The sequence below is a fragment of the Chrysemys picta genome, chromosome 1, assembly GCF_011386835.1.
Source record: "Chrysemys picta bellii isolate R12L10 chromosome 1, ASM1138683v2, whole genome shotgun sequence".
Taxonomy (NCBI): domain Eukaryota; kingdom Metazoa; phylum Chordata; order Testudines; family Emydidae; genus Chrysemys; species Chrysemys picta.
Genome location: NC_088791.1, coordinates 140,840,963 through 140,868,369, shown reverse-complemented (window position 1 = coordinate 140,868,369; position 27,407 = coordinate 140,840,963). Strand labels below are relative to the sequence as shown.

Genomic DNA, 27,407 nt, shown 5'->3' with positions numbered 1-27,407 from the left:
TCTTCTATTCATTGAACTTTTTCAAAGAGGTAAGGGATTGACTCTGTGTACACAAATTTGCAGAGGGACAATAGAGTTGAGGTCTGTTATTTCTCACCTCTACATATTATTTATTTATTTAAAACATTTTTGCTGTTAAGCATGTTACCTCTGGAGACACAAATCCACAGTTTGAGAACTGCAGAACAAAACATCTCTGATGGTATCTTCTAGATTGAACACTGAGTGCCATTGGGTAGATAGAAAGATTAACCTAAATAATCTATACAGAAGCCTGTGGAACCCCATAAGATTGGGTCCCTAATCCATGAACTATTGGAACTCATTTACAAAACTTTTCTTAAACATTACATGAATATATAATCCCTATTCCATGATGAGATATCTGAGTTATAATGTATCTTAATTAAAACTATCTTTAGAGGTTTTTTCCTCAAAAAATCCACTTTAAATTTAAAAAATCCAATTTTTAAAAAAAATTATTTTAAAAATCATTGATTTTTATCCACCCTGGCTATAGCTAGGTTGATCTAAATGTTAAGTGTAGATCATAGATCAGTATATGAATCTACTAATTTCTCTGTTGAGATCGTTCTCAGAATAGCGAGGGATAAACGTGAGCAAGGTGGCTGTGGAACAATGACTACTGTGAGTGAGTTTATATGGCCCAACCAATTGATTCTAGCTGCTGGTGACGTTTGACTCCTAGGGTAAGAAACCATTCCAAATCAGCTGTCTGCAGTTGGGAAGGATCAGGAGTTACCATAAGAGAGGACTGGAAGCCCTCTATTGTGAGAGAGGTCTGAAGAAAAATATCAGCTTTCATTTCAATATACTTTTCCTTCAACCAGCAGTGGCATAGAACCAACACAGATCCCCACTGGCACAAAGTTTATCACAGTGATTTCGCCCCCCCCCCCCCAAAAGATCAGAGAGCCAGCTCTTCAGCTAATGCAAATCAGTGTAACTCCATTGACGCAAGTGAAGATGTGACAAATCACACCAGCAGAGGCTCTGGCTTCATGTGTCCTTCAGAGTTCTCTCCACCCCACTCCATAGGCATGAGGTTGGTCTTTGTGATCTGTGACACCAGGCACTTGAGAGTTTTTGGAGGGAGAAGTCTGTATGCAGCCACTACAGACCACCTGCTATTTAGGAAAAAGAGGATCTCATGATATTCTCATTTGTCCAAAGTGTATCTGTTTTTTGATGGCTGTAAAATTGTGCTTGGTTTCATAACTTGTTTACTTACAGTATTAAACTGCAATTTTCCCCCCATAATGGTCTGTTTTTACTATTCACTTTTCCTTATATATTTTACTTTAATGTATTTTTCTTAAAGTTTATTTGCTGTTCGGTTTTGTCCATCTTATGTATAATGTCGGCAGTATGCTCAGGCCTTTACAGTAACAAGACAATATAAATGTCCTGGAGTTTGATTCCAATACCTTTAGTGACTAAGACTTTCTATATGATGATTTTTTTTATCATTTTAATATTTTGTAGATTTAATAATAAATGCAGAATATCTTAACCTTTTGGACACACATACCCCTATGAAGGGCAAAGTAGTAGAGCTCTCCTGAAAGAATACCCCTACAGCTAGTATATATTGATACATTCCATATATGTATGAACATGTCAAGTTGTCTTAATTAAAATTCATATAATAGATTATTGGATGAAATGGTTCTATCATTCTTTATATCTGAACAGTTTTTCCCCATCTGTTGCCATGAGAATTCAGAAAAACATTGTGAGAGGTTTTGCCAGGGAGCAACCTGAACTGTGGGACCACTCAGCCCTCTATTCCCCAAATCTCTGTGCTAAGCCACAAACCTCTGTCAGGTACTGCACTTACATAGACATCCACAGGCAGGGACACACCCACTGAGTTAGATGAATGCTTCTCCCAGCCACCCATGAACCAACAATAGAGAGGCTCCAGTCAATTCTCCCCAATTCCCCAGCCTTGCACCCTAGAACTGTATCGTCATTAAGTTAATCGTTTCTACAAAGAAAAATGGATGTGCATCAGTCTTTGTAACCTGAGCACATTCCCCAAGCACTTCAAGCAAAACACACTGTTGTAGGTAAAATATAAAACAGATTTATTAATTACAGAAAGATTTTAAGTGATTATAAGTAGAGAGTGTAGAGAACCTGGGAAGCTGAATAGCAAATACAGCTCCCTCAGCTGCCCCAAAACCTGCATAGAGCATAATAAGTAAAATCCTGCAAACAAAATCCCACTACAGCGACTGTGAGAGGGAAGGCTTAGCCTTCTCTGGCCTATTATATCCGTCGCCTCTGGTGCCCTCTAAACCCTACTGTGACACAAACACTAAATAATGTGCTCATCCCACCCCCTCAACACACACCATCTGCTCTTGCCACCCGCCCAAGCCAGCTTCCCCACATCCAACCTGCTCTAGATGCCTCCCAGCCCCATGCACATACCCTGTGTTCTACCCCTCCAGGCCCAGCCTCTCACATACATGCTCTGCCCTGCATTTCCCTCCCACACCTACACACAGGCTGTGTTCCTGCCAGTTACATGCCTTTTACTTTCACATTGTCCAGCAGCTGCTCTTCTCCATTGCTCCTTCATTATAAGCCCCAACCTCTGCTCAGCAGTCAGGGACCAGGCAAATGGAACTGCATTCCTCTAATCTAATGTATCACAGGCTGGGGAGTGGGACAGTTCTGCTTTGCTGGCACTCACTGCCTTCTTGTTTAATACAAGTTCTCTCGCACCCCCACTCTCTGTCCCCTCTTGGCCAGCAGCTTTCACTGTCCGTTTGCTGTTTGCAGCTGCAGTTGGGGATGAAGCTCAGCTTCTGAAAGGGCATTTTATTTTGGAGGAGAGGGGTCATCCTAGGGCCAGAAGAATTTGGGGTGAGGGACTTACCTTCTAATATTTGTACCTTTGTATAGCTGTTCAGGAGATGTGGATTGTGGGAGATCCAATATGTACTGATCAAATGTTTAGGGAGCATAAAAATTTAGATCACAGCGGGGTGCAAGAGTTTTGTTGTGTTAATGGGAACTTACTCCACTCTAATATATATGATCTGGACATCAGCGCTATCCTGAGCTTTGTTCATCCTGCTCACTCTGTTCCAAAATTTCCAGTTCTAACGATTGTAGCAAGAGAGTTTTTTATTAGCTTGCACTTTTGGGGCTTCTAGTGTAGGAGCAGGAAAAATGAGTTCTGTCCCCTTACATTCTCTGTTGGTCTGATTAGTTCAGAGGCCTAATTCACCACCGCATTACACTGGCGTAACTCCATTGAAATCAAGGGGATTATATTGGCATGCAAGTGGTGAATCAGGCTCTATGTCTCCAACACTGGGAGGAGAAGTACTTAGAGGTGCTTCCTCATGCTGTGTTTATGGGGAGACAGCATGGGGAGACTAGAACTAAAGAAAAAAGTGAAAATGAGAAAGGGTGTAAAGGCATTGGGGGGGGGGCTACTTGTTCCCCATAGACTGTGACAAAGTGGGAATGTTCTTAATATTTTCTCTGAATACTGTGTGGGTGCCTTATTTTCCCCTATGCATTTCTTAAGTATCTAGGTGGTGGGATAAGGGCGTGTGATTGTTGCAGAGCCCTAGAGGGACATGGGTGTGCAGGGGTGTGTACAGAGAATGGCCAACACCCTGTATCCTGGCAACTGATGGCCTGGGCCCCTCCTCCGCAAGGTGCCAACTAAAGGTGTTGCAGAACAAAGAGATCAGGTGGTTTCCTTGCCCGGGAAAGAGACAAAGGCCAGAGGAGGGGCTGGCGGGGTTTTCAGTTTGGAGCTGGCTGGGGAAAGAAAGGGAGGCCCAGCACTGGGGTCTGGGCTCCCTACCTCACACAATATGGACCTGACTGAGGGATCCTGTTTTCTGTACCTACAAGCTCTGTTTTAGACTGTGTTCCTGTCGTCTAATAAACCTTCTGTTTTACTGGCTGTGCTGAGAGTCACGGTGAATTGCAGGAAGTGGGGGGTGCACGGCCCTGACTCGCCTACACTCCGTGACATAGACATTCAGTGTTCTCTATCTTACTAAAGCAAGGAGAGCTTGTACTCAATGATTGCATTGTTTTATTTTACTTTATATACTTCTAATAGGGCAGGATACAGAGCCCATCCCTAGCTGCAACTTGTAGTTCTCTTTTCAGCTGAGTAGCTACTAGCCTTGGAATGACCTTTTGACATCTGCTTCCACCTCATATATCCTTACAAACAATAAATCTGCTTCACACCATGAGGATGGTGAAATAAAAAAGGTAAATTGGATTAGACAGTGACGGATATTCTTCCCAGCCATTTTATGTAACTTTATTTTAGGGAAAGGAACTTTACTAAAAGAAAATACTTTCCCCTTCAGATCAAAATCTGAAGTCACAGAAGGCCTTAACTACCACTACCTTAAATAGACACAGTCATTTCCTGTAGTGCATAGAGATTTTAAAAAACTGACTGAATGGTATCGGGTGACTGCACTTTTAAGATCTGCAACACTCTCTGATGCAGAGTTCAAAACACCAGGTCAGTCAGTCCTCTGTGGTGACTGGACTGGAGGGCAGCCTGGAAGACAGGCTTTCAGACTCTGCTTACCTGAGCCATTGTTTGATGCTATTTTTCTTCTTTATTTTCTTTTATTCAATTTAAGAAATCTTTGTTGATTGTGAGTACACCTGCCTGATCGGGAATCCCTTTGTATTCACCCTCCCCTCTGTGCAAACACAAGCTGCTCCACTACCACAAAACGCTCTGATCCCCTTATTCTCCTCTACACCACACCACTCTGTTAATGCACTTCACAAATGACCTTCTGCCTCCCTCCCCCTTTTGGTCCTAATCTCTGAACAAAGAGCTAGGCCAGTATCTTTCAGTGCCATATCTCTCAGTTCCATTGTTGACAAGGTAGGAAGGAGAGCAATTAAAATTGGCTGTATCTGAAAAAGAAACCTCTCTCACTTGGCAGACAAGAGAGGACAATTTTTTTGTAAAGCCCCTTTGGTGGCAGATGTTCAGCTCAGACTTCTTTTGCAGTTACTGTAAGACTAAACCCAGTGCTAAACAGGAAACTGTGGGTTGAAGAGCTCAAAGTGATGTCAGAATGATTTCATAGCTTCCTAACCCCAGAGTGATACAAATCCACCGTGCAAACTAGGAAACTGGTTCTGATCTATAGATCATATAGAGAACTATGGCTGAGGTCTGGCTTCCTGGGAGAAGTAGCAGATGATGGCATTGGCTGATGAGGCAACTGTGCAGCCTCATTCCACCCCAACCATTAAGCTGTTTTCTGGTGCACTGGATACAGATATCTCCTTAGAAAATTTACCGACCACAGTCACCAGGATGGAGAATAGGATGGAGGTCAGGTTCACCTGGTTATGATTCTGGTTCTGACTCACAGAACGAGAAACCTCACTGGGCTCATGGCTGCAAAACCTTCAAACTGTGAGTAGCTCTTCAAGGGGTTAAAACTAGACTCAATGAAAGGCTCATCTGCCTTAAGGAAAATACTGTACTCCTCTGGGAAGGTGGAAATGTTGGAGACCCATATAGCAGGGGGTGGCCAAACTGTGGCTCTTTTACTGTTAAAGTGTGGCTTGTGGAGACCCCGCCCATTCTTCATCTTCCAGACTGGAGGTGGTGGAGCTCAGGACCTCTGCCTGGTGGTGCAATAGGGGCTTCTGCAAAGCGGGGTGGTGCAATAGGGGCTTCTGCCTGTTGGGGCAGGGGTCTTGGGGCTTCAGCTCTGCGGAGTGCTCCTTCCGGGGCTCGGGGCTTCAGCAGGAGCGGGGCTTCAGCCCCTACCCCCATCAGGCGCCTCCCACAAGACTGAAGCCCCGACCCCCAGCCCCTGGCAGGTGTGCCCTGGATCATCTAACTTCTGAAGTTTGTCGCATGTGGCTCGGAGAGCCGGTAAGTTTGGTCACCCCTGCCAAATACATCTAATCTGTATCTAGAGCCAGATCCTCAGCTGGTGTAAAGAAAGTCAGATGAGCTGTGTCCACTTACACCAGCTGAGAATCCTGCTCCTGATCTCTTCTCTCTCTCTCTCACTGATTTTTATTATGGTATTTTAATCGTGTTTATCTTCATCTTCTCCATGTCATTGTATTGCTATATCCCTTGTTCTTCCTCACCCCATCCTCTCCCTATTTCTTTTTACCCTCACTCTCACCAAGGGGCATAGTAGATTCTCCATCACTGACCATTTTTTAATCAAGGCAGATGTTTTTCTAAAGGATCTGTTCTAGGGATGATTCTAGGAAGTTCTTTGGCCTGTGTTATACAGGAGATCAGACTGCTACAGAATCACAATGGTCCCTTTTGGCCTGGAAATCTATGAATCACGTATTTAACATCTACCAGTGAGATTGTCTTCGATCTGAGAGGGGGCATGTCTTCTGTTAAGCACCTCGCATATTTCTGAGTGCTAAAGAGAAATAAATAACAATAATAATGAATGTTGGACTCATTAACAGTATTTAAAGGACAGTGACTTTTTAATGGTTTTAAACTCTACTAACCAGGACAGAGCATCTGCTAGCTAATTCACACTGCATGATGTTATGTCGCAGCCTCCCCCTTCCCGTCCCTCTCTTTCATCTATCATTATTTAAGGCTCCGATCCTGCCCATGCTTACTTTTACCTGTGTGAGCCAGCCCCATGGAATGCAGTGGGAGCACTCACATGCTTAAAGTTATATGTGTGCATAAACCTTTGCAGCCTTGAGGCCTAAGATTTGAAGTTTTTTGGTGCAGGGAACTTGTTTTTCTTATATCACTAAATCATTGTGCAGATATATAGTGTTACATAATAATAATAATAGGCCCAGGACCACACTTTATTTTACAAATATTAAGAAAAGAGGCCTTGGGTGGAAGGAGCGGGGCTGGGGGTCAGTCTCCCCCAGCCAGGCCGTCCGCGCTGCCTGGCCCGCATTGCCCAGGGCTCTGGCGGTGATTTAAAAGGGCCGGGGGCTCTGGCCACTGCTACCGCGACAGCAGCTGGAGCCCTGGGCCCTTTTAAAACACTGGCCCCAGGGCAGCTGCCCCTTTTGCCCTCCCTCCACCCTCTGTCGGTGACCCGGGGGGAGGGAGGGAAGGGGCAACGTTGTTAAAGTGCTGCCGCAGCGCTTTAACGTCACTGCCCCTTTGGCCCCCTTCCCCGCCGACAGAGGATGGGGGAGGGGGAAGGGGCTGCGATGTTCAAGCACTGTTGGTTGCATTTGGGCCGCTACTGGCTTCTTACTGGTACGCCGTACCGGCCGGTACCAACCTACTTTCACCCCTGAATCTGATCCAACTCTCATTGCAGTCAATGCAAAGACTCCCAATGATTTCAATAGGAGTTGGATTGTACTCCAGGATAGTAATACTCATGTCGATAGTGGACTAGCATATAACAATCAACCAGAATTTCCAAAAATACCATTCAGTATCAGTTAACATCTTCACTGGGCTCAGAGCCCAAACCAAAGCCTACTGGAGTCTTCCCATTGAATGCTATTGGACCTGGATCAGGACGTAAGTGCCCACTTATGCTTCAAGCATGCTTACATATCCATGTTATAAGGCCAGAAGGGACTGCTGTGATCTAGTCTGTTACACTTTTCTCCTGCACTATTGATATGCAGCTATTGCTTCTCAGATAAAACATTGGTGGACACTCAGAAAAGAAAATATCAGTTTGTAAAAATAAATAAATGAATAAAAAGGTTGTGGCTGGAACTTAATTGATTGGACATGTCAGGGTTCAAAATATTAGTGCATGTAGACCAAATCTGTAAGGTGCTTAGCACTAGAGCGCATCAAAATGTTTACAATGAAAAGATTTTCATAGAAAAATGCCCTTCTTTTTCATAGAAAGTGTTCACAAAGACATTTTGATTTTTTTCAAAACTTTTCATTCTTTTCTTTTTTGGCTTTTTTGAGTGTGAACTATTTTCCTTTTAAAAATGGCTGAAATCCTGTTTTCTTTTCCTATCATTTTTAATTTTCATTTTAGAAAATGGGGAAAGTTTCAATAGAAAGTTTCATGAAAAAATCAAACCCTTGGTGGGGGGAAGGGGAATGAAATTTTTGTGAGATTAATTCTTTCCCTTTTTCTGACCAACTCTACTCAGCACCTTCAACTGCAATGACTTTCAGTGGGAGCTGAGGACACACAGCAACTTGCACAAAGTACTCAGCACAACCTTAGACCGGGCCATACATAAGGGCAACTCTGCTCTGTTGTCCCAGAAGAGTGACTCATTGTGCGAATACTCAGGCAAACTTCAAGGACAGGAAAACAGGCTATTTCCTTGGTGATCAAAGAGTCTTTCATGCCTCATCTTACAAGCCTTAATCAACTGAACAAGGAGTGCACATATGAGAATACAAGATGGGGTTCATGGACTGCGAGGCACCAGATACTTTCAGTCCCTAACAAACCCCTCTCCCTTTGTACGCGCAGATCTCTTCAGCCTCTGAAGCTGAGCCCCCAATTCCCATGTGTTCAAGAATCTTGATCAGGTAAATTCCAGACTCTGAATCCTCCCCCTTCATTTAGTGGAGAGATGCCAGCTTGTTCCTTGTTCCTCTCAGGCTGCTCCAGAGTCTTTAAAAAATCTCCCCCCATGTAGGTGCCAAGGACACTGGTGCTTCATCCCCCCAGGAGCCTGGAGATATCTGTTAGGGTGAGTGACACCTCATGGAATGTCTGATATTTCCCTGTCCTGCAGTGCTCAGAGGGGCCTGATTCCGTTATCCTGTGGCCTTTTGTGGCAGCAGGTGCAAAGAGGCTGTAAAGCCAAATGGCCACACACCCCTACCCCCTCCCTAGTGTGGACAACCCTTAATTCTCCCTTGATCAGGCCATCTATCCTCTGCATCTGCAATCCACCCGCTCTGTATCCTCACTCTTCTACGGACTTGAGTTCCCTGCCCTGTCCCCTGCTTCAGCTTTCCAAAGAGTCCCCATGTTCTGAGGCCAGGGAGTGCACAGCTCCTTGCAACCTCTCTGTGTCCCCCAGTATACGGCCTTTCTGGTCATCTACACCGCTCTCCATGCCTCTTCCCAGACTCCTTCTATGGTCTCTTAGCCTGTCTATGGCTCCTGGCTCAGCTCAGCAGCAGCTGCTGCAGCAGCAAAGCCTTAAGTCAACAGCAAGTCGGTTTATATTTACACCTGTTTCTAGTATCAATAGTTTATGTTAATTAATAATTAATTAATAGTTTAGTTTAGGCAACACCTAGGTAACACTTCATATCTTCAAAACCACTAACCTCTCACAAAACTACTCAAAGCACTTTCTTGCCCCGACCAACAAATCAAGAGGTATTTGGGGGTTGTAGTCCAAGCCACTAATAGCAGTATGCTGTTGCATGTGGGTTGCAGAGAGAAATAGTCCTTTCTCCTGGTATTTTTATGTAATGGTTTCTGTGTAGTTATTGTTGAGTCTTTGGTGATGCTCTGTGTTTCTCTGATATAAATGCTTCTCTTCCACAAAAGCCTATTGGATAAAGCCTCATAAACTCCTCTCCTATAATGTACAGTATCTGACATTGTTCACAGTGGAAATAGCTGGGTACTGTACTCTTATGAAAATTTTCCCCATGTATATTTACAGAGCTGCATAAATGTTACATTATTACAGTAATTTGGCGTTATGGGCACGAATGAAAACAGAAGGGTCCCTCTTTGGGGTTGTACAGCGTAAAACAACCCAAAAATTCACTGCAAAGCAATGGGAAAGGCAGCAAGAATTCTCCCCGTAGCCTAATTCTTATCCCTGCTTCTGTTCCACTGTCTCCCTTGGCTAGAACCCCGAGTACACCGCACAGTACTTGGTCCCAACTTAAGTTGCTCTTTACGTTCTGAACAGGGTGAAGCCCTTCCCTTTCAGAGCTATCATGTAGCAGATTTCTAATTCTTATTACTACAGTGTGCTTAGTGCTTTAGAAAAATGAAAGTGGTGTTGGTCCCTGCCCCACAGAGCTTACAATCCAAATCAGACAAACAGAAAAAAATGGGGAGGGGGAAGAGGATGTTTGAAATCACTAGAGGTGATGGGGTTGATTTAAGTAGTTTGGGGGGCAGTGTCATTTGCTTGGCAGGAGAGGGTCCTTGGTCTTGTTCTGTCTCAGACTAAGGTCAATTTACACAGCAGGAGCAGATAGCCCTGCACTGGAGGAGTGCAGGATAGGGGACCTGTAATACTAACTTGTCTGGAGCTCTTTGTCCCCGCCCCCCCTCCCCCAATTACATTTACGACTCTCCACAATATAGTATCATCACAATTTTAATTAACATGCTTTCCCTCTCTCTTTCGCACCTAAGAACCGAGCATCTCATTGGGGCACCTCCTCGCCATGCGTCCGTTCCATTGCCATAGGGAGATGGACCATCAACCCATGACGGTGTTTATATCCAACTTCAGTTCTGTTTTCAGGTGAGACAACAACACTGAACATTTACATAATGTTGATTCAGAGTGCTTCATATACACTCACTGACCAAGCTTTCCAGCTCTTCGGGTGCAGATCGCCATTCCCCCATGCACCGGATGAGAAACTACCAGTGCCGGAGATGAAGGGCCCGTGTCAGAATTTACTGGACCCCAGCTACGATCCGTCCTTTGTGTGCAGAGTTGTGAGAATAGCAGCTGGGAAGCCTCTTTCCCCAAAGCTCTTCCCTTATCCACTAGTATCCGCCCCCTGGCCTCTGCCCTGAGGACGCCATGCAGCAGGAGACAGGAAGGCGGAACTGGGCTAAATGAGCCGGAGCAGGGGAGACGCTGTAATAGGAGGGGGGTCGTCCCCCACTTCCCCTGGGTGCCTCCCAGGTAAATATGCCTGCGGGAGCCAACCGCCGGGGTCCGCAGCAATCGCTTGGGGCTCCGTCTGCTTTTCCGGCTGCAGTGGGGCGGCGCTGGAGGAGGGGATCCTGCTGGAGACAGAGCAATGTCAATTGGCGTGGGGAGGGACCGGGCAGAGGCTGGGCTCATCCCCCTGCTGGGAGCTGGGCTGGGAGCAGCCCCAGCGAGTCCAGCACCAGCGGGATCAAGCCGGGGCGAGCGGACCTGTGTCACTGGGGAGGCGGCTCCTTTGGGGAAGGGCTCAGGGCGGATCCCGCACAACTCGCTATAACGGCAGGTGAAGAGCCGAGCCCAGCCCATGCCCTGGAGCTAATGAAGGGACCAGTGAACGGGCTGCCCCGGCCCCAACCCCAACCCTAACCCAGCCCGGACAGGGAAAACAATCCTGAGCTGGGTGGGAGCAGCAGCCAGGGCTGCCCCGAGAGGATCCTAGCGGGCCAGGGAGCGCGCAGCCCCTGAGACAGGGGGATCCCAGTGCAATGGCTGGTGCCCTGGGTCTGGACTCATGTACATCAGGGCATCGGACAGACACTTCCTGCATTTCCCTGAGGGAGCCACCCGCTCCCCTTGAGGGCAGTGGGCCAGAGCCTGCCCGGACCCGCCCTGTTCTGGGAAATCCCGTGACTGCGATGCAAGGGAAGTAGTGCGATGCAAGGGAGCAGCAGATAAAACCGGCCTCGCCTGCACTACAGAATTAAAGTGACTTAAGTTAAGTGGATTTACAGCCACCGCAGTAATAGAAGTGGTGTGTCACATCCACACTGTGCTCCTGCTGTCTGTGGTGCGTGTCTACCCACTGAAGTAGGGCATTGTCACAGCTGGAGCCCCCGCCCTGGGGATGACAGCCTGAGCTGTCAGCCTGGCATGGGGCTCACACAGCTGGAGTGTGCAGGTTCCCTGCAACACAGCAGCCAGCCTGCGAGTGCCCAGCTGGAGACAGGATTCTGGGGGCTGACAGGTTCTCCACACCGCAGCAACAGCCCTGGGAGCCCCATCTGCAGGCTGGTTTCTTAATGCTGCTCCCAGCTCCAGGGCAGGGAGCCTACCAGCAGTGAAATTGACATTGTTGTCAGTTTCACAACTGCTGTTATTTCACATTTCTTCTCTGGCTCAGGCTGTCAGCCCCTGGGGACAGAGGGCTCCAGCTGAGAGCCCAGCACGGGGCTGACAGCCAGCAGACGATGTAAGTAACACAGTGTCTGCACAGACACTGCATTGCCCTAACTACATCACCTAAGCGCTATGCCTCTCCTGGAGGTGGAGTTATTAAGGTGATGTAGTGGACAACTTATATTGGTGGGAGCTACATATTAGTGTAGATGCTTACAGGGTTAGGTCGTTGACTTAAGTCTGTAGTGTAGACCAGACCGTGTGGCCAATTGCATCGGTCTGTGTAAAAAGGTTCTGTGTAACTATTGCCCAAAGATGCTGCATATGCTGGGCTCGGTCTGGTGGGATGCTCCACGTCTCCCCACTGTATGAGGCTTCCGATCAGAAAGCCCAATGGGCCATTTCAGGGGCAGCGTGAGGGATGGCTGGGAAGTGCTGCCGGGCTCAGAATTTAGGAATGACAGCAGGATCCAGTTGCACATGAAATGGCCCCTTTCCCACTGTGCTCTGATCTAATGCACTGAGAGGTGCCTTACCTAAGGTAACCAGGAGATCCTAGTAGAAAGAGCCCCATGTAGTACCTCACATGACCCCTGCTGGAGTTGCTTTGCCTCCCTCCTGCAATGGGCAATACTATACACCTCACAGTCTATATCTGGTTCCCACAGAATCTCAGCTCAGCTCTGTTTAGTTCAGCTTTGGAAAGATGCCCAGCTGCTTTAAGTTTGGGTAGCTCCAGTGACTAGAATGGAGCTACGCTGATTTACATTAGCGGATCTGGCCCTGTATCTTTTCCAACTGTAAGCTTAAGGCATTAAGTATACTTCCCTTGTTTACTCCTGGAGAAATTCTGTGCCAAAAAATTAAAAATTCTGTGCATAATATTTTAAAATTCTGTAAAAGTTATTTGTCAAAATAACACTATATAATCATGCCAGTTTCAACTATTTTGGTAATTTATTTAAAAAATACCTGTCAGCAAGGATGTTTGTAATAATATAAACACACATACAATTTCCCCCAGGAGTAGAGAGTTAAAGAAACCCCTGTGACAACCCAGTTCCTGTTTCTCTGCCCCCAGAGCCTAGCTGGGTGGCCAGACACTCACACCCTCACGAAGATCCCAGCCACGCCCCCCAGTCCAGAAACTCACACCCCCTACCCCACTAGAGCCCAGCCGTGGCCCCTCCCAGCTCAGACACTCACACCCTCTATGTCCCGGAGGCCAGCTGCAAGGCCCCCTGTCCCCAGCCCAGACACATACTCCCCCTCCCCCCAGAGCCTAGGCGTGCCCCCCCCAGCCCAGACATTCACACCTCCTAACCCCCAGAGCCCAGCTGTGGCTCCCCCAGCCCATACACTCACACCCTACCTTCCCTCTGAGACCAGGGATCCAGAGAGAGAAACAGCCTGATGCTGGATCCTGGGCTTGCATGGAGTTTCCTGCACGCCCACACTGCCTGCCTTGGGGTGTGCTGGGAACCCTCCAGTTTCCTCCCCCAGCCTTGTCTTCTATTTGCGAGCTGAGCTCTGCCAGATTCAGTGGCCCCTAGTGGTGGCCAACATCTCTGCTGCCCATTTCTGTGGGGGGAAAAAGGGAATTTCTGTGTGCACAACATTAATTTCTCCTAAATTCTGCATTGTGCAGTGGCGCAGAATTCCCCCAGGAGTATTTGTTGTATAAATGCTAAATAATTATGTCTCTTTGTGCTCTGGGCACAGAGGAACAGCAGGGAACTTTCCAGCTAGAGCAGCAAAGTGTAAAATAGCGCAGAAACTGCATGAAGCAGCAGAAAAAAGAACAAGAAATACCCCTACCTAACACTCACTCTCAGCTTTGTTTGTTTTGCACTCTCCCTGGGGGAGCAGTTTCCTGGAAGTACTTGGTCCCCTGTCTCCTAGCCCCTTGAGATTTGAAACAGGAAACTACAACAGACAGATAGTTTGGTCCCTCCTCGTAGCAAGTAGCACTCACTCTCTTGAAGTTGGTAGCAGGGAGTGGGGGAAAGAGAGGGAGTCTTTGTGGGAGGAGACTGGAGGTTCCAGCAGCAGAAGTTCTGGACTTAGAGGGCAGTAGACAATGGCAATCCTTAGTTCTCTTATGCACACTATGAACCCTTCACTACCTTACCCATTAGCTCTGTTCCTTCATATTTCTATTCCTCTCTCTTCTCGTCCAGCTCAGTCCCCTCTCTCTCTGTCATTATTATTATCAATGCTGAGTACTGGCATTGCACACAGTTGTTTGTAGTGGATGTCTAGTCTTTTCTTCTCCTAGCTTCAGTAGCCTTTTGTTGTTTTTTCATTGTGGTTGTTGAATGCAGAAATTTCTACATCTGGGCTTTGCTAGGTTAACTGTCAGCTTTCCCAGATCTCCAGTTCTGCTCCTATCCTTCTTTTCATGTGCCTTGGGACTAGTTTAAAGACCACAACCAGTCATTGCATCCTAAACCCCATTCTAGTACATGGATTTCTTTTAGGGTTCTCAAACTTATAATTACGTGACTGTTTTCAGGGCTCTGCTCAAATATCTGGTTCTGGAGGTGCACTACAGGGATTCTTGCTGTTGTTGCAGTTTTGATCTTGTGTATTCACCTTGGTAAGTATTTAAGTAATTATAAAATAAAGTATTATTTACCTCTATAGTCAAGAGAACTCCAGATTTTCATATAGAAACCAAAACCAAATTTAGCTTGTTCATAACTTCCATGATCTGAGAGTTGAATAGGTGTCCCTTGAGAAAGACACTTTATTTTAAGACTCAGTTTCAAGACTGGAGAGGAGAGGTGAAACCCACAGCAGTAGAAATGGTAAGGGCAATATGTAGTCCTGTTTACACGTGGCTTGTGAATACGCGACCTTGTCTATTTCCAGATTCAAGAAAACACTCCTTCAGTTCAAAGGCAGAAGATTTCCCTGGCCCTGATTCTTTAATTTCTGGCCCTGACTCTTTAAAAAAATAAAAGCTAAATTAATGCAGAAACTGATGAGACTGCCAAAAAATGCTGCTCTGGCATAACAGCCAAGGCCAGCTCAGTCGAACACTGAAGTTATCAGAAGTTGGAGAGATTTTTTTTAAATTTGGTAATTGGGTCTGTTGCTTTCACAAGCTGTCTTGTGGTTGTAATTAGACTTTAATTTCTTTAGATCAGGGACCAGGTCTATTTTATGAGGCTGTTCAGCATCTAGCACCCTCTAGGAAACATATAAATGATACAAGTTCATTAAATTTAAATCTCAGCCCAATGTTATATTTGATTTACTGTAATATTTTCAAATGTTCTGAGGTCTTGTCTGCAGAGGGCATAAATTCAGGGCTGGGCTAGGTAGCTCCAGGAAGCATGCTCTGGGAGATCTGACTGGCAGAAATGTGATTGGTTTGTTGTTGTTTTTTAGCAGTAAATAGCTCATCAGGGAAAGGTTCTTCTGGCTCTCCTCCTCTGGAACCATGCCCTGCCGACTGGCTGTACCACAAAAGGAAATGTTACTACTTCTCTGAGAAAGAAAAGGACTGGGACTCCAGTCAGAGCTTTTGTTCTTCACACAACAGCTCCCTAACTGTAATTGAAAACCAGCAGGAACTGGTAAGGGAATGAAATATGCTAGTTCCCCCCTTCCCACCTCCTGTGATCTATGTGATTCCCCACTCTCTCATTCTGCTCTCTCATCTGAATGGCTGTAAATCCAGTACAAGGAGTGTGACAAGGCAGAGTGCACAGAAATACATGAACATAAGAACAGCCATACTGGGTCAGACCAAAGATCCATCTAGCCCAGTATCCTGTCTTCCAACAATGGTCAATGCCAGGTGTCCTAGAGGGAATGAACAGAACAGGTAATCACCAAGTGATCTGTCCCCGTCACCCATTCCCAGCATCTCCTCTGGAACTGCTGTCTTCAACCCTGGTAGTTAATGTTTTAGAAGTTGTCCATGGAATGCCTCATTTAACCTTTGGATTGATCACATTCACAAATGCTGGTGTCTGAGGTGACTGTCTGTGAAAACAATGTCCCGTCTTTCTTATCTGTAACCAGACATAAATTCTCAGAGTTACCAGGACCCACCGAGGACAACTAGCCTGGATACTTGTGTTAGCCCCAGGTTGGGAGTGAGGTAACACTTCTCTGACACTGAGATTTGCCATTTTTCTTCAATTTTAGCTGGGATGTTAAAAATAGTCCCACTCCAGCCAAGCTCTGAAATATAGGAAGAGATTCTCTCCTTTCCCCGGTCTGTCCCTTAAATGGAGCTGCAGCAGTGCACAGGGCCCAAAAAAGCCCCATAGCCAGCCAGAAGAGAATTGCCTCATCTGAAGGGAGCGCTGCAGAGCCCCCATCCCTAACCTCAGCATAGTGGTCATTGTGACAGTGTACCCCATAAGGCTTTATGGGGAGGGGGTGCTTATAAATGTATGTATGACATAACTGGAATATGTTTTGTGCTGCCTGTGCCATGTAACATATCCCCGTAAGGGTTGTGATCTACTATATCTATTCATCCTATTTGTACATATATATCATTTTCTACTCGAGCTTAAGAATATGGGCTGTATGCTTGCCTGATTTCTAAGTAAGCTTTGTGAGGCATTTGGTCAGCTTCTTTAGGAAGGAATTTGCCAGGTTAAGTACCTGATCAGGAGACACTTAGGGAACAATGCATCTTGGAATGCTCCAATCCACATGAGAAGTCTTCCTGGAGACATGCAAGATGCCATGTGGACAATGCAAAGACTGAGTCATGCAGGGGCATGTGACTTGCCCAGGTGACTCCAAAACTCCATCTTGGAGCTGGGCTTTGCAGAGGAGGGAGGTCTCCACCCACAAGAGAGAGTCTACTTAAACCTGTGGGAGACCCTTCCATTTTGTCTTCAGCTGGCTAAAGAAGGAGCCTCTCCACCCCCCCCAGGATACTTGAAGGAGACTGAAACAAAGGACAGTAACTACAGGGGGTGTGAGTGATTGCTGGACCCAGGCTAAAAGGAGATTAGCCTGTAAAAGGGAGCATTCTGGAACTGGTGAGGAAATTATCTGTATTCAGTTTGTTTAGGCATAGATCTGCGCATTTTGTTTTATTTTGCTTGTGACTTACTTTGTTCTGTCTGTTACTACTTTGAACCACTTAAATCCTACTGTCTGTATTTAATAAAATCACTTTCTATTTAGTAATTCACTCAGAGTATGTATTAATACCTGGGGGAGCAAACAACTGTGCATATCTCTCTATCAGTGTTATAGAGGGCGAACAATTTGAGTTTGCCCTGCATAAGCTTTATGCAGGGCAAAACGGATTTATTTGGGTTTAGACCCCATTGGGAGTTGGGCATCTGAGTGCTAAAGACAAGCGCACTACTGCGAGCTGTTTTCAGGTAAACTTGCAGCTTTGGGACAAGTGATTCAGACCCTGGGTCTGTGTCTGGAGCCAGACAGGAGTGTCTGGCTCAGCAAGACAGGGTGCTGGAGTCCTGAGCTGGCAGGGAAAACAGGAGCAGAAGTAGTCTTGGCACATCGGGTGGCAGCTCCCAAGGGGGTTTCTGTGATCCAACCCGTCACAGTCATACTGGGGGCAGAAGGGAAGTCTGCAGAGAACAAGCTGCTCTGTGGGTTCTGGGCAGCTCCATGTTGCAAAGCTGCACACAGCCAACCCAGGAAGGTCTGTTCTGAATTAGAGGAGGCTTTTCGGCTGCACTTAGTTATGTTAGGGGCCGCACTGGCCCTAGCCACCACAGAAGTTTGCTTCCCTTTGTCTCCACTCTGTCCAGACTGCACCTGGGTGTGCGGTGGCACCTAGATGGGCAGTACACACTCCCACCCTACACCTTCACTACAGAAAACTTTGCACTGTACTGAAGCTCCTTATCTTCACTTTCAAGACCCTCTAATCTGGCTGCTGACTGTATCTCTGCTCTCATTTTCTCCTACTTCCACCTTGCTCTGTATGCTCCTTCCAGTCTTGTTGCCTCACTGCTCCCTTCATCTTCTTCCATGCTTGGTTTGGCACCATCTGTTTTCTTGATTCCAACACTTGGAACAATTCCTCTCTCTTCATTCACTTCCCTCTATAAAACCTACTTCTTCCAGGAATCCTTCTTCTGGTCTCTACACCAATGATTTCTCCAACTGCTTTGCTTAAACTGTTGTCCACTGTTTTGTTGATGTCATACTGCAGCTGTTCAGCACAGGGACATAATTTATTCTCTATTTTGTACCGTTCTGTGCTCATGAGTCTACGTAAATAGTTAATAATTGTCTATGTTCACTCAGGTTCTTATAGTAGACTCTATACATCGCTACAGCGTCAGAGCGCCTCCATGGCTCAATATAAATGCTTAATATTAGTTCATGGCAGTCTTTTGAGCAGAGACTTCCAATCAGGCTGAATTTTGGGGTGATTTTGTTTATGTGGCTATCACGGGATCCACACTTATGATTTTGATGTCAGCTCTCATGAGGTGAAAGGCTGGTATATTAACCCATAGTCCTCTGGGAGAAGGGAAAGACCATCCTTTCATTTGCTAGTCCGGAACAAAGATTGCTCCTTGTGTTTTTTTTCATACAGAAATTTATAATGAAAATAACAAAGCAAGATCCATGGATTGGACTTCACAAGACAGGAGAAGAATTCCATTGGGTAAACGGGACTCCATTAGATACAAATCTGTAAGTTGATATTGACTTGTATTGCCCTGGGTACATGATAACAGAAGGGTTAATGAAGGGTTCCTGGAATATGCAGAATTTATGAAGTGATTTGAAGCTAGAGTTAAAATGCTGGCGATACAAGTAGCATTGTCTCTGATGCATCTGAGATTATGAGACTGCAGAGAGGATGAGAGCCTGGGGTAGGCAGCTAGATTTTTGAATCTTTCATGTAGCATTGGCAAAATCATAGAATATCAGGGTTGGAAGGGACCTCAGGAGGTCATCTAGTCCAACCCTCTGCTCAAAGCAGGACCAGTCCCCAACTAAATCATCCCAGCCAGGGCTTTGTCAAGCCTGCCTCTAAAATCCACCTCCCTAGGTAACCCATTCCAGTGTTTCACTACCCTCCTAGTTACAAAGTTTTTTCCTAATATCCAACCTAAACCTCCCCCACTGCAACTTGAGACCATTACTCCTTGTTCTGTCATCTGATACCCCTGAGAACAGTCTAAATCCATCCTCTTTGGAACCCCCTTTCAGGTAGTGGTAAGCAGCTATTAAATCCCCCCTCATTCTTCTCTTCTGCAGACTAAACAATCCCAGTTCCCTCAGCCTCTCCTCATAAGTCATGTGCTCCAGCCCCTAATCATTTTCATTGCCTTCTGCTGGACTCTTTCCAATTTTTCCACATCCTTCTTGTAGTGTGGGGCCCAAAACTGGACACAGTACTCCAGATGAGGCCTCTCCAATGTCAAATAGAGGGAAATGATCACGTCCCTCGATCTGCTGGAAATGCCCCTACTTATACAGCCCAAAATGCCGTTAGCCTTTTTGGCAACAAGGGCACGCTGTCGACTCATATCCAGCTTCTCGTCTACTGTAATCCCTAGGTCCTTTTCTGCAAAACTGCTGCCTAGCCACTCGGTCCCTAGTCTGTATCAGTGCATGGGATTCTTCCGTCCTAAGTGCAGGACTCTGCACTTGTCCTTGTTGAACCTCATCCGATTTCTTTTGGCCCAATCCTCTAATTTGTCTAGGTCCCTCTGTATCCTTTCCCTACCCTCCAGCGTATCTACCACTCCTCCCAGTTTACTGTCATCTGTAAACTTGCTGAGGGTGCAGTCCACACCATCCTCCAGATCATTAATGAAGACATTGAACAAAACTGGCCCCAGGACCGACCTTTGATACTGGCTGCCAACTAGACGTGGAGCCATTGATCACTACCTGTTGAGCCCGACGATCTAGCCAGCTTTCTATCCACCTTATAGTCCATTCATCCAGCCCATACTTCTTTAACTTGCTGGCAAGAATACTGTGGGAGACTGTATCAAAAGTTTTGCTAAAGTCAAGGAATAACACGTCCACTGCTTTCCCCTCATCCACAGAGCCAGTTATCTCATCATAGAAGGCAATTAGGTTAGTCAGGCATGACTTGCTCTTGATGAATCCATGCTGACTGTTCCTGATCACTTTCCTCTCCTCTAAGTGCTTCAGAATTGACTCCTTGAGGACCTGCTCCATGATTTTTCCAGGGACTGAGGTGAGGCTGACTGGCTTATAGTTCCCCTGATCCTCCTTCTTCCCCTTTTCAAAGATGGGCACTACATTAGCCTTTTTCCAGTCATCTAGGACCTCCCCCAATCGCCATGAGTTTTCAAAGATAATGGCCAACTCCTTTAGCACCCTCAGATGCAGCACATCCGGCCCCATGGACTTGTGCTCATCCAGCTTTTCTAAATAGTCCTGAACCACTTCTTCCTCCACAGAGGGCTCGTCACCTCCTCCGCATACTGTGCTGCCCAGTGCAGCAGTCTGGGAGCTGACCTTGTTCGTGAAGACAGAGGCAAAAAAAGCACTAAGTATATTAGGTTTCTCCACATCCTCTGTCATTAGATTGCCTCCCTCATTCAGTAAGGGGCCCACACTTTCCTTAATCTTCTTCTTGTTGCTAACATACCTGAAGAAACCCTTCTTGTTACTCTTAACATCTCTTGCTAGCTGCAACTCCAAGTGTGATTTGGCCTTCCTGATTTCACTTCTTCATGCCTGAGCAATATTTTTATACTCCTTTCTGGTCATTTGTCCAATCTTCCACTTCTAGTAAGCTTCTTTTTTGTGTTTAAGATCAGCTAGGCACTGTTAAGCCAAGCTGGTCTCCTGACATTACTATTCTTTCTACACATTGGAATGGTTTGTTCCTGCAACCTCAATAAGGATTCTTTAAAATACAGCCAGCTCTCCCAGACTCCTTTCCCCCTCATGTTATTCTCCCAGGGTATCCTGCCCATCAGTTCCCTGAGGGAGTCAAAGTCTGCTTTTCTGAAGTCCAAGGTCCGTATTCTGTTGCTCTCCTTTCTTCCTTGTGTCAGGATCCTGAACTCGACCATCTCATGGTCAGTGCCTCCCAGGTTCCCATCCACTTTTGTTTCCCTACTAATTCTTCCCTCTTTGTGAGCAGCAGGTCAATAAGAGCTCTGCCCCTAGTTGGTTCCTCCAGCACTTGCTCCAGGAAATTGTCCCCTACACTTTCCAAAAACTTCCTGGATTGTCTGTGCATCACTGTATTGCTCTCCCAGCAGATAATCAAGGTGACTGAAGTCTCCCATGAGATCCAGGGCCTGCAATCTAGTAACTTCTGTTAGTTGCCAGAAGAAAGCCTCGTCCACCTCATCCCCCTGTTCTGGTGGTCTATAGCAGACTCCCACCACGACATCACCCTTGTTGCTCAGACTTCTAAACTTAATCCAGAGACTCTCAGGTTTTTCTGTAGTTTCATACCGGAGCTCTGAGTAGTCATACTGCTCTCTTACATACAATGCAACTCCCCAACCTTTTCTGCCCTGCCTGTCCTTCCTGAACAGTTTATATCCATCCATGACAGCACTCCAGTCATGTGAGTTATCCCACCAAGTTACTGTTATTCCAATCACATCATAATTCCTTAACTGTGCCAGGACTTCCAGTTCTCCCTGCTTGTTTCCCAGGCTTCTTGAACTTGTGTATAGGCACTTAAGATAATTCGCTGATTGTCCCGCTTTCTCGGTATGAGGCAGGAGTTCCTCCCCTGTTGCGCTCTCCTGCTCGTGCTTCCTCCTGGTATCCCGCTTCCCCACTTACCTCAGGGCTTTGGTCTCCTTCCCCCGGTGAACGTAGTTTAAAGCCCTCTTCACTAGGTTAGCCAGCCTGCTCGCGAACATGCTCTTCCCTCTCTTCGTTAGGTGGAGCCCTTCTCTGCCTCGCAGTCCTCCTTCTTGGAACACCATCCCATGGTCAAAGAATCTAAAGCCTTCTCTCTGACACCACCTGCATCATAGGAGGTGTTAAGGTGGAGAGAAAAGCTGAGAACACAAAGGACAGAATCCTAAGGAGCAAAGAGAGAGAGAGAGAGGAGGAGGACTGAAGGAGAGGAGGAAGTTGATGCTGAAGAAGTGGTCAACAAAACAGGAATTAATCCAAGAAAGCCCAAAGTTCCAGAGTCTGAGAGGAGAGAGATCAGTGGTATAAAGGCAGCAGGCACATCAGAAATTAGCAAATCAAAGGTTCTTTGTGACCTTGGTCAGGCATTTTCACTGGAATGGAGAGGGCTCAGGATAGACTGGAGGGGATGAAGGAGATGAGGCCAAAACAGACAGCATATCTTAAAGTAGATCTACTCGGCACACCACTGGTGGCAGTGTAGGGTATGTGTAGCTGCATGCTGCAGTGGAAAAGCAGGCTGTGTCCACACCATGGTGGTGTGCAGTCACACACAGCCATGAATAGCTCTGGTCAGGGGGTGGCAGCAGAGAAAGGCTTTGGCAGTGGGGACTAGAAGGAGCCTTCCCCGTTGCTTCCCCTCTATTAGAGCCTTTCACTGTGGCAGGGAATCCCCTTCACTGGAGCCTTTCCCCAGTGCTGGCCCCTGACCTGGCATGGTTGGGGGACAGGCGACCCACCCCCAGCCCCAACCCAGCCCCGGTTCGGATTCTCCCCTCCAGCCTCTCTCCCCTCCCCCCCAGCCCAGGTGCTGCTGTGGGGAGAGAGAGCTGGGGGGAGTCCTCTCTCCCCGCCATAGTCCCAGGGCAGACTACACCCCAAACCCCACATCCCCAGCCCCACCGCAGAGCCAGCACCCTGAGCCAGAGCCCTAACCCCCAACTCACTGCCCCAGCCCTGATTCCCCCCCTCCCACACACCATACCCCCTCAGCCCCAGCCCCGCCACATGAATTTTGTTATGTGCACCAATATGGATGATGTCACACATCACCTCCATTTTCGTGCACATAACAAAATTCATTCCGCACATGTGTGGGAAAAATGAGAGGGAACACTGGCCAGGACTCAAGCCATAAAGGGTTTTAGTCATAGAGTCAACAGCTAAAATATTACCCAGAAGCAAATAGTGAGTAGTGCAGTTAACAAAGGATTGGTGTACTATGGTGTACTGATTTCCATTTCTGCGGCTGTCCTAGCTTCCATGAAGCCTTCATGGGTAGCCCCACATACAGCTCAATGCATTTATCCTGTCTGGAGATCACAGATGCCTGGAGAACTGTGACAAGGGCCACATCTGAGAAAAATGGGGCACAGCCTAGCCAGCTGCAGATGGAAACAGCACTTTGAGGTTCTTGAAGTGTGTCAGATTCCCAGTAGCAAACGGGGATCTATAATCACCCCCAGGCTGTAATCCTCTTTGACAAATAGTGACAAATTCCCTCAGTAATGGTGTGAAACCATCCCCCCAATACCCTGAAGCATCCCAATGCATCCTTCTAGTATTGTCTCCATTTTACCTGACTGTTAGCCATTTTGATCACTCTAGTCCCAAGCTCAGCCAGACATTGGAAAAACCAAAGGAACGTGCACCATCTGGGCCACATGAGGAAAGACTTTGTGTATCATCTGCATATTGATGACATCACAGCCCATGCACCTGTGCTGAAAGGAAAAGGAGTTCCCCCTAAATGACCCATCCGGGCAGATGAGCAAGCACCCAGAAACACCTCCTTGGGGCTGTCAGACAGGAATGGAGGAATACCCATATATAAATAATCCAATGTGCTGATTGCAAACCCAGGCTAGTCATGTCATAGATCAAAAATGAAAGAAGACTTTGTAAAGGTTAAGGAAGACTTGTGTAGGAGACCTGAACTGGAGAGTTTTTGTGTTGTCAGGATCTGATTCTGCTGTCACTTGCACTGCTGTAACTCCACTGAAGTCACTGGAATTGCACCAGTGTAAAACTAGCATGAGTGAGGAGGAGATTCATCCCCAGAGCCTTTTAAGAAGTGTAACACTAACTGTGAATTTCCAGATATTTAGTTTGTTACAGAATTCTTGTAAAATGATATTTGCTGAAATTACTAGTAATTCCATGTTAACTAAGCCTTCTGTCTGGAAATTAAATACATAAACTCTTTTATATTAAGTAAATACCCATCTTCCCCTTTACAATAAATTTCATGTAGTGAATTAGGGTGAAACACTGGGGGTCTCTCAAGAGATTGTGTTACCACCAGAAGGTTCCCTTGTTCAGTGGAATTATTTGATGGTAAATTTCAAGGTAACAGTTTCTTTCATTCTCTCTTGCAGGTTGGCAGTAAAGGGTTCTGGAGAATGTGCCTATATTGAATCAGCTGGGGTCTCCAGTTCTGGATGCTCATTAACCAGGGGCTGGGTCTGTAAAAAAACCTCTTAGCTCTGTGTACTCAGGCTTCACTCAGCCAATTAATGTAAGATCCAGGGTTCAACTGTCACAGTTCAGGGCAACTGCACCTGTATTTCCCCTTAGTGACCCAGCAAGGGCACCTAGTCTCAGGCTTGCTGCATCTCTCTCCCTTCTGACTGGGGCTGCACAGTTCCCTGCCTTTACTGTGTTGTTCCCAGCACAGACAGGTTGCCCAAGGACACCTGCTTGCTTTCTCCTCCGAGACAGTTAGCAGGAATAATTGCTACAGTTACAAGATACCACACAGCACTTCCTATGACAGCCCACTTTATTCTTATGGTAAAAATCATTACAGAGAAAGCATTAAAACAATAAAAGACACTACACACATGCTACTAAGCTTCCCAGCGTTCACCCTAACATGGATACTAGCAGGAGCAGTTCTTCCATCCCCCCACCCAACGAATTCCTTCTGGTTACAAGTTCATCACAGCATCAACTCCGAAGAAGCTCACTAGGGCCAGTGCTTCCAACCCTGCCAGAAGGATTGGGGCCTTCTGTGGACCAGAGGTCCTGTCTGTTTGCTGGATCAGGAAGAAGGCCCTGAGCTGGTTGAAAATCAGGCTATTTATCCAAAAATCTTTTTTGTCTGTTGGTCCCTGGAGAGTCCAGTTTGAACTAGTGGAGGCGCACTTCTCCAGGTGGTGGTGTCTCTCTGGAGATATTACAATCTCAGTGCATGTGCCTAATTACCCCCTGCTGTTCTCTTATTTATCCTTCCATGGAAACACATACAATTCCACAGTAATACAGACACAATTACATCTTAATACAGTGGACCCCCAAAGGTATTCACCTATTTCAATAAGGTCTAACTTAGTTCAATAAAGTTCCTTCAGGATATTGCAGGAACTTGTCTGTTGCATTGACAACATTTTGAAATCTATACATTCAATGTAGCCTCAGTACATTTACATACATTTCAAAGCACTAACAACTAGATTACCAAAATCTCTTACCAAAAACACTAACCCACAACCACCCCACCTGGGTTCAGAAAGGAAGGAGAAAGCTCTATTAGCCATGAACTGAGAACTCAGCCACTGGTTTGCTGTGAATGCTGCTTCTCAGTCTCGTCTCATATCACTGATTCCTTGTGCTCTCCCCTTCCCCTCAATCTCTTTGGTGTATCCACCTGTTGTTTCTCATACTATAGTGAGGGTATGTCTACACTGCAATCAGAAGTGTGACTGCAGCACGTGTAGACATACCCGAGTTAGCTTTGATCTAGCTAGCTCAAATTACAATAGCAATGCAGCCACAGCAGCACGGGCTGTACAATCCTGCTGGGGACCTTGGTTATGCAGTTGAGCAGCTAGCCTGTACTGCCACAGCTTCAGTGCTATTGTTACACGACCTAGTTAGATCAAAGCTACCTCAAGTATGTCTATGCTTGCTGCAGTCTCACCTCTGATTGCAGAGTCCAATCTCCTTGGCTAGCTATATCAAACCTCTTTTTGTCATGTTTGTGCAGTGCCTACCACAATGGGGCCATTATCTCTAGGCATTATCGCAATACAAATAATTAATACTACTACTGAGAGTCACTTTCCAACCGGAGGATGTAATTCAAATAATTCCTGAGACCACAAGTTTGTAGCACAAGATTCGGTTCAGGGGCATCTACTAGGGTCGCTTTCCTTTCACACCAAAAGAACATGTGCTGTGGAAACAGTCCGAAGGGCTATTCCAGTCCAGCAGTAAAGTTTAAGGAAGGCAGGGCAAGTTCCCATCCAACCCTGAGCTAGGTAGGAATGGAATCTTAGGTTTCTGAGTGAGGGCATGTCTATGCTACGGGTGCTACAGTGGCAGCACTCCAGCTATGCTGTTGGATCACCATAAAGTAGAGGCTTCCTACATTGACAGAAGCAGTTTTTCCATTGACGTAAGTAATCTGCCTCCCCAAGCAATGGTAGCTGGGTTGATGGAAGAATTCTTTCCAAGCACCAGGGGTTAGGTCGGTTTACCTATTGTGCTCAGAAGTGTGAATTTTTCACACCCCTGAGCACTATAGCTAGATGGGTCTAAATGTTAAGTGTAGATCACGGCTCAGTATATGAATCTACTAATTTCTCTGTTGAGAGAGTTCTAAGACTAGTGAGGGATAAACGAGAGCAAGGTGGCTGTGGAACAATGACCACTGTGAGTGAGTTTATATGGCCCAGCCAATTGATTCTAGCTGCTGGTGACATTTGACCCTTAGGGTAAGAAACCATTCCAAATCAGCTGTCTGCAGTTGGGAAGGATCATGAGTTACCATAAGTCTAAGAAGACTGAAAGCCCTCAGCTTTCATTTTAAAAATAATTTTCCTTTGACGAGCCATGGCAATAAAACCAACCCAGAACCCCACTGGCAGTTTGTGTGCAGCCATCAATGAGTGCCTGCTGGTTAGCGAAAAGAGGATCTCTTCATATTCCCATGAGTGTAAAATTATGCCTTGTTTTACAAATTATTTATAATATTTACACTGCTAATTTCCCCCCATAAGGCTCTGTTGTTACTATTCTCTTTGCCTTGTATATTTTTTTCAATGTATTTTTCTTTCTTTATTTTATTTTCTTTGTTTATAGTTTATTTGCTATTTGGTTTTGTCCGTCATATGTATAATGTTGGCTGTATGTCTTTACAATGACAGGACAATGTAAATGTCCTGGAGTTTATGATTTCAATGCCTTTAGTGACTTAAAGTTATAAAAAACAAATTTTCATATAAAAAGTCTAATAATTTGTAGATTTAATAATAAGTACAAGCAGATTTTTTTTTTTTATCTTTTGGACACACATACCCCTCTGAAGGGAAAAGTAGTGCAGCTGTGCTGAAAGTTTTTCTGAGGAATACCCCTACGGCAAATAAATATTCCATGTATGTGTGAACATGTGTTTTGTGTAATTAATTAATTAAAATTCTCATAACTTTCAGATTATTGGATGATACTATTCTGTCATTATTTATATGTCTAATTTAGTTGTTTCCCCATGTGTTGCCATGAAAATTCAGAAACACATCTAACTCTTAAAGTATTAAAATGTATTACAAAACATATATTTACGGTAACATAATTATGGGGCA

General features: G+C 45.9%; 1 protein-coding gene and 1 long non-coding RNA gene across 2 annotated transcripts; one reads left to right on the top strand and one right to left on the bottom strand.

The window, feature by feature from the left end:
- Window positions 1-8,130: 8,130 nt before the first annotated feature.
- Window positions 8,131-13,713, bottom strand: LOC135976473 (uncharacterized). The gene is made up of 2 exons (XR_010593596.1): window positions 13,358-13,713; window positions 8,131-10,946 (listed from the first exon to the last, which is right to left on the bottom strand). It is a non-coding gene; the product is annotated as an uncharacterized LOC135976473 (long non-coding RNA).
- LOC101947622 (C-type lectin domain family 2 member L-like) lies at window positions 10,535-27,261 on the top strand. Its single transcript, XM_065572199.1, has 5 exons — window positions 10,535-10,842; window positions 14,501-14,584; window positions 15,382-15,569; window positions 18,542-18,642; window positions 24,201-27,261. The coding sequence occupies exons 1-5, from the start codon at window positions 10,773-10,775 to the stop codon at window positions 24,304-24,306; spliced, it is 549 nt and encodes a 182-aa protein (XP_065428271.1). The 5' UTR covers window positions 10,535-10,772; the 3' UTR covers window positions 24,307-27,261.
- The last annotated feature ends 146 nt before the right edge of the window (window positions 27,262-27,407 follow it).

Excerpts from the sequence above, each read along its gene's own strand:
- LOC101947622 (XM_065572199.1), top strand. The coding sequence starts at position 10,773 with ATGAGCCGGAGCAGGGGAGACGCTGTAATAGGAGGGGGGTCGTCCCCC. Across the intron at positions 10,843-14,500 it reads TTCCCCTGGGTGCCTCCCAG|GGCTCTGCTCAAATATCTGG; the intron begins GTAAATATGCCT and ends GACTGTTTTCAG. Across the intron at positions 14,585-15,381 it reads GATCTTGTGTATTCACCTTG|CAGTAAATAGCTCATCAGGG; the intron begins GTAAGTATTTAA and ends GTTGTTTTTTAG.